Genomic DNA, 18,087 nt, shown 5'->3' on the forward strand with positions numbered 1-18,087 from the left:
GAACCGCTTAGGTCAAGGTAGACCAATCATAGTACGCCTTCAAACCTATCTAGGCACCGGTCTTCATGAGAAACGTAGGGAAAACAACACAGCCTACTTCGCAACATATTTGTATTTATCTCGTTACATTTACAACATTTCAAAGGGCACTACTGATGATGAATAACAAATTCGACGCGTAAGTATTCGTTGTTCTATATTATTCTATTTTTTACGCAAAAGCATTCCGACTTTCAAAGCACGGGTAACCGAGTTGTCTGTCTGCCAAGAAGCAAGATGGCGTACATGCAGTACAGTTGATGTAAATCTTGTATCTTCCCATCTTACCCAAACTTCCTTATCGAAATTATTTCACCAGTTATTCCTGGCGGCCAAACCATTAGCCTTTATCTGGTAGGTAATCTTATTTGTATGAGAACATGGATGTCTATTTTTGTACATCCATGATGAGAACTAGTGGCAGTGCAGTGGTGACTAACACTGCTCGTTCTAACTTAAAATTAAGCAGATTGGATGGTTAATGAGAATGGGATTGTAGCCATAAGATTCTTTAAAAAAATTTAATAAATTAGGGTCAATGTGATTCCAATTGGGTCATGTTGTCACAGTGTAGCTAGATTATCCTGACACTGCAGAAGGATCATTTCAAAATTCCGAATATTGCAATGTTTATATTAATAGACTCAAAGATGATGACAGCGGAGAAGACAAAGAAGAAAGTGATGTTGAGCAGAAAAAACCTGTAAGAACTGGACCTAGGGTAAGTGCTAGATGAGAGAAATCTGTGTGAAGACTTCACAGAAGTAATCTCAGCATCTCAGCGAAGTCAATTACATTTCCATATTATCAGAAAGTCTTTCAAGACAGTATGCATTTAAATTTAAATCAGAGTCAACCAATTCATTGTAATGACTTTTTGTACCCTACAAAAAGGAAAGAAGGTTGTTTTGAGAGCTATCATCACATAACATGTAAATATGCCAAACTCTACTACATATACCTTTGTGATTATAGTTTAAACATGGTTTGACACTGTTTAACAGCGTGTACGTCCAAAGTGCTGATCATGCAGTTGTTCATAATCTAAAAGATCATGAAAAACTGGAAGACAAGCAACTTTACCCACCTATATGTATATCACAGATCTTTGATAACTAATGACTTGATTCACACTGAATCTCTTACAGGGCAGTCACACAGAGAAGTAATACTTTATATCATGTGTCATCACTGAGGTACATTGCACCTTTGGATAGATATCGAGGCTCATGAAATGTCATCAATAGTTTTCTGACCTACCACTTTTATGGGTTCATTTTGGAGGTCTTGGAGTAAATAGACTTTCCACAATCTTAATTGTCAAAATCGCAAAAAGATACTGTTTATCCCTGGTAAAGTTTACAAAGGGAAGGTGGCCAGTTTGGCATATTAAAGGGTATTGTTTCTCTGGTACCTAAATTTGCACAGTGACCTGTGATATTCATTCTCCATTCAGAAAGAGAATGGTTAAAAGTTTCCTCAAGAAAAGTTTGAGCAAAAGTTCAAGTCTGTCACTTTTGAGCACATAATACACTACAGTACAGGGGAGCCAACAAAAATAGAGTGTTTGGAGGAGGGTTAAATGTTGCCTCTCTTTGTTGTTGACTGAAACGAATTGGCTTCCACTGATTTGAATACATGTACATGTATATACATGTATATGTATATTTGTATGATAGGGTCCGTTGAAGCCAGGTCCAGGAGAACACAGACTTCAGTATGCATATTCTCTATGGTTTTCAAGAAGAACACCGGGAAACAAGACATCATCACAGAATTATGAACAGAACATAAAATATGTAGGATCCTTTTGTTCAGTAAGTACCTGCACACATAGTAGCCTTTCCTTATTATCACCTATTTTCTTACTGCACTGGCATTAGCAATGTTCGCAGTTTAATATTAGCGCATATTATGAGGTTATTACAAAAATACCGCAAATGATACATGATGACATTTGTGTTGTGTTTCACCCAATGCAAAGTGGAGGGTGATGCGTGGCGGAATGTCTGAGTGCACACTTTTAACAGTTTTGACATTACCTTATTAATATAGATCTTCATCTGTTACTGCGTCATCAAATGGGCCAAGTGTTGACCGTGTTTGTGCAATGTCAACTATTTTCTTCCAATTTATAGCTTGATAGTAGATGTATGATGGTTTTCATTATTAATTATCCCTTTTTCAGTCAAAGTACAATCATATTCTACTGTCTACAGCTTTTAGCATTAGCGTGTTTTGACTGTATCTAGGGTTGACAACAGAATTTTGTTTGCATGAGAAAGATTTGATTCGCATACAAATATGTAATACTGAAATTCTGAACAGCCAGCATTACGTGTAGTAACACTTCAAATGTGAGGACTGGTGGTTGCAAACTGTGTTTGATTTTGGTGATTCCTACAGGTGGAGCAGTTTTGGGCTCTTTATACTCATTTAGTTCGTCCCGGTGACCTGTCTGGCCACAGCGATTTTCATCTCTTCAAAGAGGGCATCAAGCCAATGTGGGAGGTAAGGCATGTCTTGTCATTCCATGTCTCCTGGGCTAATCTGTAGACTTCCTTCAGTGGGTCTGCTTCCACCCATTCATTATGAGTTCAAAGGTCACACCTTCTCATGGGGGTAGTAAATTGAGAGATTCATTGGCAAATTCAGGAACATTACCTTTACTGCAGTTGTGACCTAGTGACCCAAATTTCAGAGACTATAAAAACATAGAAAAGACATTACTAAACTTACATATATGTCTGTCTGAAACTTTGATCACTTTGTTATCATGTGTCCTGCCATTCCACATCAGACCTGATCATCAGGAATGCCATCATTCAAAAAAAGACTAAATATTCGATCTAGTCACTTTGGCCAATTTACCCGCTAAGCAAAAAGAGACACACCTTGGACTTGAGAAAGTTGTTTTTACCCAAAGAAAAGTTTACATACTGGAAGTCTTGTAGCATGTACTGGTGTGGAGCCAACTTAAAAAAAGAGGACTTCCTGAAATTCTTGAACTGACTCTTAGATTCCAGAAATTGCCTCAATGGCTATCTGCATGTGTCCTTGTATAATTGCCATTATTATTGTGAGTTTTGTATTAGGTGCCTGTAATAAAATTCTTTGTTTGCCATCCTCAAATTTCCTCTATTAAACCCATCTTCCCGCCTGGTAAAACAAATCAAACACAGAAATTAAAACATAATGTAAATACATGCACAAATTTCCAATGCATTTCCTGAGAATACCCATTTTTATGTATAATAGTAATACCATAAACACTGTGTTTGTTTTTCATCCTTTTACGTGAAAACCTACTGCAAACGAATGTTATTAAAGGCACCTCATGCGATAAAATAAGTCTTTACATATACTTGGTATAACTGAATGACATTTGACAAATGCAATAATATTAGTTTACAGCAGTGTAGTTTCTCAATGCAATGGTGACATGTGTGAATGCTATATTGTTCACAGGATGAGGCTAATAAGAACGGTGGGAAATGGATTGTCCGTTTGAAGAAAGGGCTTGCATCAAGATGCTGGGAGAATTTGATTCTAGCCATGCAGGGAGAGCAGTTTATGGTTGGTGAGGAGATATGTGGTGCTGTGGTGTCTATCAGATTTCAAGTGAGTTTCTAGCATTTCTTTCGTCAACCAACCCCCTGTTTCTTCCAGTTATATACCATCACCTAGCCCTACCTGGTTTCTTTTCTTTGTACAGTTCCCCAACCACTACTTCATTTGTTCTAACCTTTTCTGCAGTGTTTTTGCTAAGGTCAGGGAACATTGGTTAATGATTTGGGAACCCAAGTAATACTTCTACTGCCTGATCTGATTGCATTGATATACCAAAGGGGAAGCCCCGGTAAATGACTTGGAAACTCCAGTAACATTTACCCACTTACTACACTTTGCAAACAAACTGCTTTATGCCAAGGAGCTTTCTGTAAGTGATGTCTCCATCTCAAATGTGGAGCCAAATATAGTGTTTCTGTCACAAAGCCAGGGTGGTAAGATCATAGGTCTGGTACTACCATTTTAGTCCTGAGAGTTGCAATTCTGCTAGTTCTGTCAACCACTTAATTGTAGTGTGACTTATGATCAAGCGTGAATTCAAGACAATCAAACTATGTCACAGGACTGAATTGACCATGATATTGGTCCTCAGAATCACCAAATGCCTAAAACTCTCTGCTAGTGTTCATCAGGTATTTGATTTCCAATATTGGTAAATTTTAGCATAGACCATGAAAAATTACGGTTTATGATTTTAGGTAATTTGTTTTCTCATAGCCCAAAGTTTGCACAGTGACCTCTGATTCTTGATTATGAATGAGAATGGTTTAACCCTTTTCCTGCCAAGTCCATATTTCACCACCAGGTCAAGATGGTTAAAATTAATGAAACACAACGTATTCCATATGGTGTATTTTAACATAATACTGTACATTTGAAGGCTGTTGAAAACGTAAATACTGTAAACTTGATTTTTTGGAGTAAAGATGCTATAATATACCAAGCCAAGTGGGTGAAAATATGTCATGTTTTGGCTCAATACCACTTTTTACTGACTTGGCTGATGGGAAAGTGATACTGTCTGGCAGGAAAAGGGTTAAAGTTTCCCAGGGGAAAGTTTGTGCAAATTTAAGTTTAGATTTTGATTTTGAGGAATTTTTTACCTTAATGCTGCTTTACGCTTGTATTGTGCAGGAGGATATCATTTCCATATGGAACAAAACTGCCAGTGACCATGCCACGACAACTCGTATACGTGACACTCTCAGGAGGGTGCTGAACCTACCGCCAAACACAATCATGGAGTACAAAACACACACAGACAGCCTTAAGTAAGTACCGTGGTATGAATTCACCGCCCATCATTTCAAAGTAATTTCACACAAGCATTATGAATTATGAATTGACCAGAAATAAGTTGAGGAAGCGTTAATGCACAATGAATACAGCGGATCGCCTTTTCAAAAACAAAGTATATGAAAATGCATTGATAACGGTAAAGCGGTGTTTGGTAGGGAAATTCTCTACGTAGATTCCCTCACAGTTTATCTCTGCTCAATCATGAAAGCTCTTCAAGATGAAAATAAGTAAACAAAAACATTGCTTTCATCTTTGCTTCTTTCAGAGCTGACAGAAAAACGATTGCGTAATAGTTTGCAAGATTCAATCTGTATATACTTGTTTTTAGTATACTTTCTGTATGCGCTGCAGAACAAAATGGCGAATGGAAATTCTGTAAATTTGACACAAGAAATTTTTTAGTCAGGGACTTCAATTTAACCCAAGCCCATCTAAATTTTAATGTCATTTTCTTCTTTTTTTCTTTTTTTCTCTGCTCCACAGGGATAACTCCAGCTTCAGAAACACTGATATCTTCCTCAGATGAAAGGAAAACATAGATTTGATATGATCAGCGCTGTGTCAATCCCATATGATTTAGTGCAAGCAAACATAAAAATTGATCAAATCTGGTTTTATAGAAACTGTGTCAGATAAAACTATCTTAGATTTGATTCTATCGGAACAGAACCATCTCAGCATTCATTATTATCTATCATGTTTGTTGTTTCAGGCTTCTTGGCGAGAGAAACTTGAAGAAAATTTGGGAGTGAGACAGGAAAAGATTTCCCCGATTTCCCTTCCCTCAAGAATGAGTCTTGGATAGGCTTTAGAATTAGACATAGTCTCAGTCGGATAGTCTCAGCCGGATTCCCATTTTTTTACTCCCAAAAAATTCTGTGATTCCGACCATCAACTGGACTCAGAAAAAACGCCAAAGACTTTGAACTAAAACACAAGAATGAAGATGTAAGCAAACGGCAACAAGAAAACAGTAAGGAATAAGGATAGGAACAATTTCACGACATCCAACACTTTGTTATGTTCAGTAGTTATTTTACTAAGCACTGTTAAGTGTTAGCCTTAGAAAAAATTGCTAACAATTAAATGAAATTAATTCTCTTTCTTTGCATTAGGGGGCTACTATGGTTTAAGGGAGATAGCTAGTGTAGCGGTGGTGTAGTTAGTTTAGCAATGGTTGTGGGATCGCTCTCCATGCATGCACATACGGTCCTAAGTCGTAGGCTTCAAATTTACGCTTTTCAGCCGTCAATATCCTAAGCACATATTTCAAGTAAAAATGTGACAATTTCGCTGCTATCACAGATTATGGTAGTTAACGATAGTCATCTCTCGCCAGCTCCTCTTGTAAATCCATGCTTCTTTGCACTATCCCGCCCTTTCAGTTGCGATAGAAATAATTTAAAAGCAAATCCGCCAATGATGCCGAGGTGCACTGTTGCTCTCTTTCATAATTTTGGTAGCAGTATCAGAGGTGACGAGACTGCCTCACTGGGTATTTGTTCTGATTCTGTCGGCAGCTACTTTAGTCTACGCTTTGCAATGCATTCTGCAAACCCACTTCAAACAGGCACAGATTAATTGAAGAGCTCGGTTAGCTAGAAGCTGCTGAAAAGAAAATCGCTTCTATAGATTGGTGACTGGAAAAGCATGAAATTTTCCCATGCTCTGCTTCCACAGGTATAAATTTGGCATGTTCAACATTCCTGCTGGCTAATTTTTCAAGTCGGCCAGCTGCATGTAATGACTGTATTATGGTTCAATCTGATGTCGTAAAGACCGACTGTGAGCGTTGAATTTCAGACAGGTATATCTAAGTATACCCATGAGGAATTTTTCTTGAGTTTCTGTTTAAGTGTAATTGTTTTTTGCCTACACTAAAAATCACAACAGCCCAAAACAATTTATATCGATTATATGGAATGCCATTTTACTGTGCTTGTAAATGGTGTGGATATTCTCTCATTGTGCATATAAAATCCTGTATGGATTGGAACCCAGCCATCTAGAATTCCATGACATTCTGTATTTAATTATTGTTTCTACATGAATTGCAGCGCTCATGAAACTGACATTTCAGATTTTTCATCTGCTCAGATATATTTTATTCCAAAAAGTAGAGATGAAAAATGATAATCATTGTCATTTTAATAATGTATGTGTATATAATTTTCATATCATTCCGAGAAAGACTGTACAAAGAATAAATGAAAATGAAATGATTTTCAGATTTTGAAGAAGTCCTAAAGAATGTTCAAGTTCTATACTTTCACATAAATAAAGTTGAAGGGACAAGAGCTGCTGTTTTTGACAAATATTTTCTTGTATACTATTAGGCTAAGGTCAATTGCAAATGCGTATTTTTCTCCCAAAAGCATCTTGCAACAATTATTTGGTTTGTCAGCACAGAGTCCATAGGTGTAAAATGCTGTTATTGTTTACATTTTAATTCTAGTCAGGACCAGTTGTCAACAATAACAGTGCAATAAACACATAACGGCTTTGTTGACAAATTGAATGCTGTGTATCTCATGATGCTTCGGGCTGTTGAACAAGAAACTGTCGTTGACGTAAGAGGCACAGAATTTGGAAAAAAATTCGAGAGTTACAGCTACTGTCACTTTAGTTATGATACAATAGCATCAACCATCTGGAGACCTATATATGTGGCTTTACTGACTACAAAAATTGTATCAAATTATCTAGCTCAGACTGTGAGTGAGTATACAGTATTATTTTACTCCAGCCTCACGCCACTGTTTGTCGAGTCAATTTTTGGATCAATTGCACTATGATCGAACATAGTCTCTGGATATGCCTCCTTTGGAACTTGTCTGGTATGTCAGTACGCGGTCAGTTTGTAAATGAAATAGATGTGAAACATTTAATCACTGCACTTATCAGGGGACTGTGAGAATGATGGGATAGCAGCCATTTTTACAGCCTACAGAATACATGGTAGTGATTAGGGAATCTGTTTGTAATGTTAACTATGATGAGATGATTTTTAATAGTTCGCTGACATGGAACGGTGAATTTCACTTGGCAATTTTTTTCAATCCTGCATCATCGGTCAGCACACTCTGTACATTTCATAGCAAGTCTCTATTCAAGTTCTTGAAATAAAACTTGTAAGTTTCGTACATAATTGTAGTATCTGGATCGATGTGTTCTTAGGAATTTCCGATTTTTTAAAGCAATTTAACTTCCGCTTGTCAGGTGTAGTTTGCACTGGATTGAAGAAAGGACATGAAACTCGGATCTCAAATTTGCATAAATCCTGGAGTGAACTTCCCAAATGAGACGTGAGGCAGCATAGTAAAACTATAACATTCAACGTCACAAAATTTCACTTAAATATTTGAGATTAATGTCAGTTCTACTACTTACTAAGGTTTTCGTGTTGGCAAGTGCAATGAATACTTTTTTGGACAAATTAAAATTAAAGTCCAGTCGGTGAATATTCTGAGTGCACAGAGGAAATAGCGCCCTCAGTCCACAAAGGCCATGACTCTCTTTCACCAGTCGCAGACAATGACCTTTGCAAATGTATCTTCAAGATCAAGCTGAGTAAGTGTCACTGTACATCCCAAAACTGTAACATTGAAGTATAGTAGTTATACTCGGATTAAATTTTGTCCAAGAATATTTGAAGATTTTTCCCATGATGTTATAGTAGAAGTAAACTCTGCAAGGATGACATTCCAAGCTTTGTACCAATCGGTTTAGTCAACGTTTTAATGAGAGCTCCATGTAATAATTCAGCCACAAGAAAGCTGCTAGTTCTTCCATGATTGTGCCGTCTCAAAAATCTATTCTATCGTGCCTTCTACTGTGTCCGAAGTAAAATTCATCCGTTTGTTATGTTCAGGCGTTTTGCAGTATTGAAGTGTTGGATTATTCTCGCCAGATCCAAAGATTATATTCAAAATTGTTTATGAAGAAAAAAAATTGTCTTTGTTCGAATTCGTTTATCATGATGGAGGATGTAACAATCAGATGTATGCAGAGGAAGTCATCATGAAGAGCGCCCTCGTCCAAGATGAGTCCTGCGTCGACAACCTTTCTCGTGGTTTTCAGTTATTAAATTTATTTTGACAATAGTGCGATTTCTGGTAAAACATTATGGGATATAGGATGAAAATTTCTGTCACTGACAAATCGAGATACTTCTACTCATGACCCTTACAATAAAATGCTGACATTTTCAAAATGTACATTACGTCTGTACTAAAGGAAAAGTAATTCATTGCGTTTAAATACATGACGTTTATAAGCATAATTTAATATTGGCTCTGGAGTACAAAGCCGTGACTAAAAGGAAGTGCAGGGCTCTAGTCAACATTTGATCTGTTCTTGAATTTTCTGTTTTTCCACTTCCTGGCATTTACAGCCAGAAAGTTCAACTTTTAATAATTATGTCCTTGAGGTTCAGTTTTGTCATTAGAAAACTTAAGGGATTTCATCAAATACATCTTCTAAACAGCAAACAATAACGTAAATTTGCACAGGCATATATTTTTTTTTACTCCTGTAGGACCACAGTAATGAAAAAATGCATTTATATAAAGTATTTACTTTACAGTAATATATTATAAATTGTCTTATCATTCGATATACCCCTTCTATTCAACATTTGTGAAAAGAAATCGTTTTTGCAGAATGGTACATGTAAAACTGCGCTTATTGTCAGACAAAATTTCTAATTTTCACCAAGATGAGAGAAAATTCCAAAATCGATCAATATCACCAGTTGGAAAACAAGGAATTAAACAACTCTTGCTACGACTGACTTTACAAAAACTACGAAAAAGTGAAAAGACAAAACATCTATGCAAAAAGTCAGCTTCGTGCACATCTAAAAATTCCGTTTTTTACAATAACTTTGACTTTGTAAACAAAAAATACTTTCAGCTAAATATATTCATTCACCTAAATAAATCTGGTAAATTGTGGAAAACTGGACAAAGTCGACATTTGTGTGTAAATGCAGCTGGTAATTTCCCTCTTTGGTAAACAGTAACTTTGCCATGAACGGAACTTGGTTTCGGTACTTAGGTCATCTCAAAAAACATGTAATTCTGTCCGAAAAAAATAAAAACAAACATGGAGCTTGAATATTATTGTTACTTAGAAATGTCCATAGGAACATGAACTCATCTTCCATTTCCTATCTTTCGTTGGGTTATCCGCCAATAGATGTGCTTTTAATCAAACTTCTCTGATACAAGATGGAGATATTGGCAATAGAGTCATCTGACTGCGAGGTTTTATCCGTCATTTTTTATATTATTAATTATACCTTTCTTCTATGATTGAGAGAAAGCTCTGAAAATTAAGACTTACCACAAGAAAGGCTCCTCCCAGTATTATGGCCTTTGTCTGTATGTCAATACCCTCGGGAACTGAAAAGAATGGTAAAGATATATTCGCAGTGCTTTTAAAACCCAATGCATTTAAAAGACATTTATTTTGACACATCTCAGGCGTTTCTAATTGATGTTCACGGGGTGTTCATGCACGCGATGATCGTGTAGAGCCCCAGTTGAAGATACGAGTGTAAAGCCATTGGAATTTTATCGGTTTTTTGCGGACAAGTCCCACTTAACGTAAAAATTTATAATAGCGTATACTGATCATAGCGTAGTATATGTACACATGTATAGTGATAGTAAGACAGAGAAAGTGCATTCTGGCAGTCTTCAATTGGGGGAAGGGAAATGCAAACATTTGCTTGAAAATGATTTTGGTACAGTGGTATACTTGATTCAAGTCGGTGAATTTCTAAAAATAAAATCTTTTGCAGTAGTTTCTCATGTGTCTCTCCTTTTCCATACAAACCTATTTGGAATTTCGTAGCCCAGGCCAAGATTTCCTAGCGATTGAACGCGTTACCTGAGTCTGCGCAGTCGTGAGTTATGTGATTCCCGGGAGAAACACCCCTGTATTGCGTTCACCCCACTCACGCGCGTTTCAGAACACAAATCATCGCGTTTAGCCCACTCAAACATTCAGAAATCACAGACTTGAACTTAGACTAGTACAGTGGTTCATTCAAACCGCATCTTACAATCGCCCTAGGCCCTGATTCATACCAAAACCTGTATCGGGATGTAGTTTCACGCGGTGAGAATGAAAAAGGCGCGCAGCTTCCTGAAATCTGTTATATCCTGTAAGTAACTGTGACGGTACTGAGTTACCAACGAAAAATGGAACAATGGAAGAAAAGACAAAGTTTGGGTTTCCAAATCGATGTACGCATCCTGACTTACATGCAATGATAAACGTTTCATGATCCATGTTTGCATATTTTTTCTTTCCACCCCACTGTTTCCTGATTATTCCGACTTCGTCATCGTATTCATCGACAATCTGGTGAGGCGAAAAAAAAAGAACATGTAATAAATAACTAACATCTAAATGGCGCTGGATAATTCAATCGCTGTAAAATATTGAATGATAATCGTCTGCCTGATTAAATTATGAAAAACAGCCAAAAAACACAAACTAGCGTAAAATCTGAATGTTTTGATTTAAAATATTTCACTGTATTAACTTTGGCATGATGATAGCCGCTCTAAAAGTAGAGGAACTATATATAGCGCGTATTGCGATACAGCTGAGGCCGTTCTCATTTTGTGATAACATATAATTTTATAACATGTAAGCCATAGGCCCTCGAGAATGTTTTCTCGGTAGTTTACGATTAGGCTGAAAAAGTTAAATGTTATCATAACTGCAGCCTGTGGTACAGCAACGTACATTTCGGTGCACTCGTACAAAACCTGCGAGTAGAAAACAACAATGGCGGACTCCGATGGCTCTGCAGTGTGTGGTTTCCTTAGTACATTTTGTGAAAATCTTCGTTTCTTTGTGATTTACTGGTTAAAAAGATTATATGAAACGAAATGACGTGTTGCATTTCAGTAATTTTCAATGTGCATATGTGTAGTATTTCGGTCTCAAATCTCGCGATGATTTAAAACGGAGAACGAGATCTCACCGGGAATAGGCTGTCTCTATAGCATCGACAGGGACAAGCCGGACTGGTGATTCTGAAAAGTTCATCGTTGTCGCTGTCCAGTATTTTGTAGGAAGCACCGCAAAAACTACACCTGAAAAAAATAGACCCTGGTAGTTATAGAATGCCAATAGGCGAGAGATAAAGAAGTGCCTAAGGTGCTTTTTCATAATTTCAGATCTAGAATCACAATAATGATGATTCTGAACAGTTATTTTGCACGAAAATCAATTTTAAAAATACAAGACTACTCTAATAATGAAAGAAGTAATCTTTATCTCAAAGTAAAATTGACTCAGATTTCGATAGCTATATGGAATACTAAAGGGTCATCAACTGTAACTTTTGACAATGTTTTTCACTGATTTGTTAAGTATGTCAATCGCAAGTTCTTGGTCTACTTCCCAAAGCATCATGAAACACCCACTATTTAATTCGTTAACAATAACAATGCAGTGTACGCATGTTGGTGAGTTGACAAGCTGAATATTGTATATCTCATTGTGCTTTATAGGGGAGTAGTACAATGAACTGTGGTTGGCACTATTAAAAACCAAAAAAGTTGATAAAATCATTGAAAGCTACAGCTATACTGGCCCTTTTAGTGAAACTATGTTTTAGAACCAGGTGACGCGATAATATCGAATGAAAGCCCTGCTTTCGTACACCAACGTACCTCTCTTTGACGTATCCCAAGACTTCTCCAACAGGGGTTTGAATCATTATCTTGTCAAGACAACAGCAACAGCAGCACGCGTCGCATCGTACCCGACGAACAAACTGCAGAATCTCGTCGCCGTTTTCGTTTTCGATGGCCATGTCAAATCGCCGAGCTGGTCCGCACCAGAACCGACTGCAACAGGTGGTTTCTGGAAACGGTTAAACGGTTTCAAGTCACCCTCAGGCTCAAATGTCACAGACCGAACATCAACTTAAAAAATATTTGTCATATTTATGTGCTGTTGCTGCTTGTGTAGACTAATTTTAAGACTGTTGAGTATATGATATTGTCGCCATACGATTTGTTTTGTGGAATCGTCGCCATTTTGAATTTTAAATATCGAAACTTCGCACTGCGACCCCTTTTTATTTTTTGATTCTGAGAGAGACAGATAGAGACAGACAGATAGACAGACAGACAGAGACATAGACAGGCAGACAAACAGACACAGGCAAACAAACACAGACATACAGAGACAAATGCAGACACACAGAGACACACACAAACAGAGAAAGCATCCGAAATATACTCGTTTGATAACCAATATATTAGAAATTTAGGAAGTTTTCAGTAAACTTACTTTCTCGGGCACAGAACACCAATTCGCCTTGCTTGTTAACAATGTTGTATGCATTATTGCTGTTGCATCCGGAACCTGTAGAAACAGAACATGAAACTCTTGAGTGTACTTTTTTTGTATTGGAATTTTATTTATCAAGTCTTCAAGTCGCATGTGTGTAAAATACTATATAGCTTATGAGAATAGACGAGATGCATGCAAGACGTCTTGTGAAAGTCATATGTATGCATAAATGATGGTCATTAAGCGTTTTCGCCATTGCCACTCTTGCTGTCATGTTATGTAAGCCAAATTGATCGACCATCCAGCCACGCATGCATATATATATATATATATATATATATATATATATATATATATATATATATATATATATATATATATATATATATACATACATACATACATATATATATATATATATATACATACATATATATATATATATATATATATATATATATATATATATATATATATATACATATATATATATATGCTTGCGTGGAAGGAGTATGAAGCGCACTCCTACTATTATAAGAGAATGTTTGTCAAAAGACTTGAGATCATAGAAGATTTGTTTGATATATCGTCAGTCTTTTATCTAGCACAACCCAAACAATATGGTTTCATCGAAGAATAACAAGAATATTATTCGGTAATTTTAGGCAGTATGGTAAAGGAGGAATTACCGCGGTGCCTTACATGTCTTTTTCGTAGAACATATTATTTTACATGGTAAAGCTACCGCAACTCAAGAACTTTATAAACATTAAATGGTGACTTACATGGTCAGGAGAACTCTACATAATGATGCACCCTTTCGAATTATACTTTTGATCGCATGCTTGAAGGGTGTACCATACGTTGTATGTACATGATCCGCCTTCCACGGCGAGTTACGCCAGAATGTTGGCAAATATGCGCAAATTCAAATAAAGGCCGACTAAAATTTTTTAACGCCGTGGGCAAGAGGCAAGAGATGAGAAACATGAATAGAATTACACTGACAAAGACGCAACTAATACATGTCCTTCTCAGTCCAAACCATAGAAACGGAAAAACAAAAACAAGAAACGTGTGTACCCATCAGAAATAGTACCACACCGTGTCAACAGTGCCGTCTACCTTCGAATTCATGTGCGTTTGTGCAAACACCGTTCCTGCCACCTTATATATGAGCGAGGCGGGTCTATCACGCTTTTGTCACTGAATGTATGGGGACAATGGCGAAATGGCCGTAGAGACCCGACTGCGCCGCTACTACCCACAAAGAATCCCTTTCTTAACATACAAATCAACCATGTCGTGGACTGGCACAAAGCCCAGGGCGAAGCAAAACATCAACGGTATGAGAATACACGACTTTGGAAAATCCGTACCAACGCTGATACAACACAGCGTCATGGTCGGTACATGAATATATACCTTTCTATAAATGGGAAGAGCGAATGGATTGTCAACGTTCACTTTGTGCATTGAAACCTTACGACTGCACGACGACATATACAATACATGCAGTTCTACCTTTTGAAATACTAGTACTTGAGATGTCATTTACTATGGATTGGTGTCAAAAATGCGTGTAAAACTGACTGGTTCAGATAGATTCCGTGTCATTCTTCTTCTCGCGAATTCTATTAGTTCGAGGTGCATATAAAGCAATTAAGATCTACTTGATCGAGTGACATTTATGACTGAAAAACTGGCTTGTAAGTCATATACTCAAAGACAGAAATGTTTTATACAAGAGTGAATCAATGCGCACACACACATATAATTGTGTCATTGATTTTAAGTTTAAGGAGATCACAGGATATACTTCAACTGTCAGTCCTTTTGCGCTGTTAGGTCAGAGAAATCATTGGCAAGTCTCTTTCTGAAATCACACTGAAAAGATTAGTTTTTTTTTTATCAGGAAACATCGACGGCTACTATCAAAACACCATGACACCACGCTTCACTTCACAGTCCACCGTTACAACGCACATAACTGTCTGACCGGTAACAATACATTACAAAAAAAACTTACCCAGTGTTTCCAAAGTCTGCTGAATTCTGAGATAGTTGACATCAGCTAAAACTCCCAGGCCACCAGGATTGCCTCCCCGTCTGGAGAACCACTTCAGTTCGAGCGACTCGGCTGTCCTCGGCCTGGATCTCGGCTGTTCCCTGACCGGTGTTCGCGACATCCTGCGTGGTTGGAATGCTGTTCGTGTATACTGCGTTGTCCGCAATTCTGTATTGTAGTTCAGGTGAGTTCTATACAAACTTGCACTGTGAGTGAAACCGGTAACTTGATTTAAATATCGTCATGTGATCATACTTCACTCGCTAGATATAAAAGATTCAGAGATGACAGGCCTTATCAGTCAGCCTCCGATAGTGGTCGAATCACTTTCAATACAATTTCAATATTTTTATTCCACAGGACTAGTAGAATGCAAGCTTTTATCCTCCTAAAATGTATTGAAATAAAATGCATTAGCCTTGCCAACACAAATTTTAGGTACATTACAGTGCTTGTAACCGAGTGAACTCTAATCCGGACCAGAATTCAGTATCCAACAATAGCGTTTGACATTAGCACATATATACAGACTGTGTTGACAAATTGATCACCAGTCACTTCCATGTGATTGGAAGAAAAACTGTACTTTAAGGTAGAATACGCTTTGGGAACAGATATTCAGGTACACAAAATTATTTTGATAATTCTGGTCTACCGCTCGTTGGGCTCATTTTAAAGCTCTTGGTGTATGAAAAAAATTCACCGATTTAGTTTTTCGAAAATCGAAAATGTTAATTTTCTCCACAAATATATGGTGACGATTTTGAATTTCAAATATCGGTAAATGTCAAGTATATTTTTTACCGAGTCATAGACAAGTCTCCCCCCCCAACTGTCTATGACCAAACTTTGCTCGGTGAGTCATGAATTTTGTTCTTGATTTTTGCTAAGAGAATGGTCGAAAGATTTGTTGTGGCATAAAGTTTGAGCAAAATTCTAGGTCTTTTCGTTTTCGAAGCGCATACAAGAGCCAACAAAAAATAAAAGAAAATGATCAAAAGTCTTAGCTCATGGAGTTTTAATGACCTATTGTGAAAAACAAACATTTCACGAGTCTTCAACATGCACCGTATGTTTAAAGGTATACAGTCACCTGTAATCTAAATATGCCCATATATGGTCAAAGGGGCGTTCCTTGGTAATCAAAATGCTCATGTGAGGGCGCTGGTTTTAAAAAGCGGCCACCCGCTTAAAATCTGTGATTTGTTAGATTTTCTCTTTTCATGGTAACTGTGGCAAAATTGGAACAGGTGACAGTATACCTTTAATGCGGAACAATACAGGATCCGTGTACTTACAGGTGTTTGCTGCACTATTATGATTATGTGTATTTTGTTACAATTCCGCGGAGTAGATGTTACTAGATAGATATATTTCTTTTCCTACGTTTTTTCAAATCAAACACGTATCGAACGATGATTTCAGTCACAGCATTATTGTTTTGATAGAAAATCAGATGGGGTTTCGCTTCTCTCTCATCTGTTGTTACCTTGCCCTTCTTTCTCCCAATGATGGACTCGATTTAGTGTTTTTTCTTCAAGTGAACAACTTAAAAGGGCCAGTAGCTGTGACTTTTGATGAATTTTGCACTATTTTTTTTGTGTGTGTGTCAATTCTTGTACTTCTCCCCAAAACATATAAAAACACTCACTATTGTCACTTCGTCAACCCCGTGTCAAATACATGTAAAATGCAATGTTGTTATTTCCATCGTAATTCTAGTCCGGACCAGAATCTGCCAACATTAACAACGCAATACACGTGTTCAGGATGAGTTGACAAGCTGAATACTGTGCACCTCGACATGCTTAAGGCAGTAGAACAAGAACCTGTACAGAAAAAAATCATCAAAAGTTCCAGATACTGAACGTATAAACGTGCCAGGACAGTGAAACACGACTCCCCTTGGCCCGTGTGTGGATGACATGATGTTAATAAAGCCCCATCAGACTTGGTCTCTGCAGGGTCATGTAGCAAAATCTCTGCATCTCTTACTTCTTCTGTTGTCCATTTTTGTTTCTCTAGGATGATAACAAGAGTGCACGTATGACATGTTGTTTATATATCGACAGGTAAATGTGATAAAGATTTGATCCCCGCAGCCCAAGAATGGAAATGTTCCCTGTTCTTTTCTGCGGTTTTGGGATTTTTACAAAACCCCAAACAAATGAATAATCGAAAACGGGAATATGATATTGGAGGCAGAGAATGCCGAAAACGTCTTATCAACAGAATCTAGGAGATTAAAATCGTTGTATATTTTGCAGTTCACATTTGACCATCGTTCTGAGTGTGTCTGTCGTTGAAAACGACTTTTTGGCGGTCATTTAAAGCTCCATAAGCTGTATCTTATGGCTATTTTTTCAGGACTTTTGTTTTGTGGTTTCCCAACACTTTCTGCATTGAATCCCTAAACTGTAATTTAATGCCAAGTATTTAGCATATCAACACAACCTATATTGAGTATAATCTCCATTGTTATTGTTGAAAATTGTATTTTAGTCCAGACTAGAATTCATTTGTAAACAATAAACAATGATCACTACACACATACAAGCTGTGTTGACAAAAAGAATACTCGAAATTTCAGCATGACAAACGGATTAGGGTCAGACACGGTAGATGATATACAGAAGCAAAATACTGAAAAACTTGCCACAAGTTACAGCTTATGTCCCTTTAATGGACCACATCGATGTGGAACACATTACCTAATGTGCCTGAAAAGGGAATCCACAACGCATGCCCATGGTCGTTTCCCCATCGATGGCAGCTCAGTATGGTAA

General features: G+C 37.3%; 2 protein-coding genes across 3 annotated transcripts; one reads left to right on the forward strand and one right to left on the reverse strand.

Annotated features, from left to right (window-relative positions):
- Positions 1-16: 16 nt before the first annotated feature.
- LOC139118912 (eukaryotic translation initiation factor 4E type 2-like) lies at positions 17-8,056 on the forward strand. Of its 2 annotated transcripts, none has more exons than XM_070682480.1 (7): positions 17-178; positions 682-760; positions 1,719-1,856; positions 2,446-2,550; positions 3,508-3,660; positions 4,744-4,880; positions 5,621-8,056. In XM_070682480.1, exons 1-7 carry the CDS (start codon positions 66-68, stop codon positions 5,658-5,660), a joined length of 765 nt encoding a protein of 254 aa, XP_070538581.1. In that variant the 5' UTR covers positions 17-65; the 3' UTR covers positions 5,661-8,056. The 2 variants fall into 2 exon arrangements, with proteins under 2 accessions (XP_070538581.1, XP_070538580.1); XM_070682479.1 differs by having other exon boundaries at positions 21-178; positions 5,392-8,056.
- Positions 7,039-15,510, reverse strand: LOC139118914 (phospholipid scramblase 1-like). The gene is made up of 7 exons (XM_070682482.1): positions 15,263-15,510; positions 13,231-13,305; positions 12,606-12,798; positions 11,912-12,023; positions 11,181-11,280; positions 10,255-10,313; positions 7,039-9,989 (listed from the first exon to the last, which is right to left on the reverse strand). Exons 1-7 carry the CDS (start codon positions 15,420-15,422, stop codon positions 9,963-9,965), a joined length of 726 nt encoding a protein of 241 aa, XP_070538583.1. The 5' UTR covers positions 15,423-15,510; the 3' UTR covers positions 7,039-9,962.
- Between the last annotated feature and the right edge of the window lie 2,577 nt (positions 15,511-18,087).

This window comes from Ptychodera flava, chromosome 19, assembly GCF_041260155.1.
Source record: "Ptychodera flava strain L36383 chromosome 19, AS_Pfla_20210202, whole genome shotgun sequence".
Classification (NCBI taxonomy): Eukaryota; Metazoa; Hemichordata; class Enteropneusta; family Ptychoderidae; genus Ptychodera; species Ptychodera flava.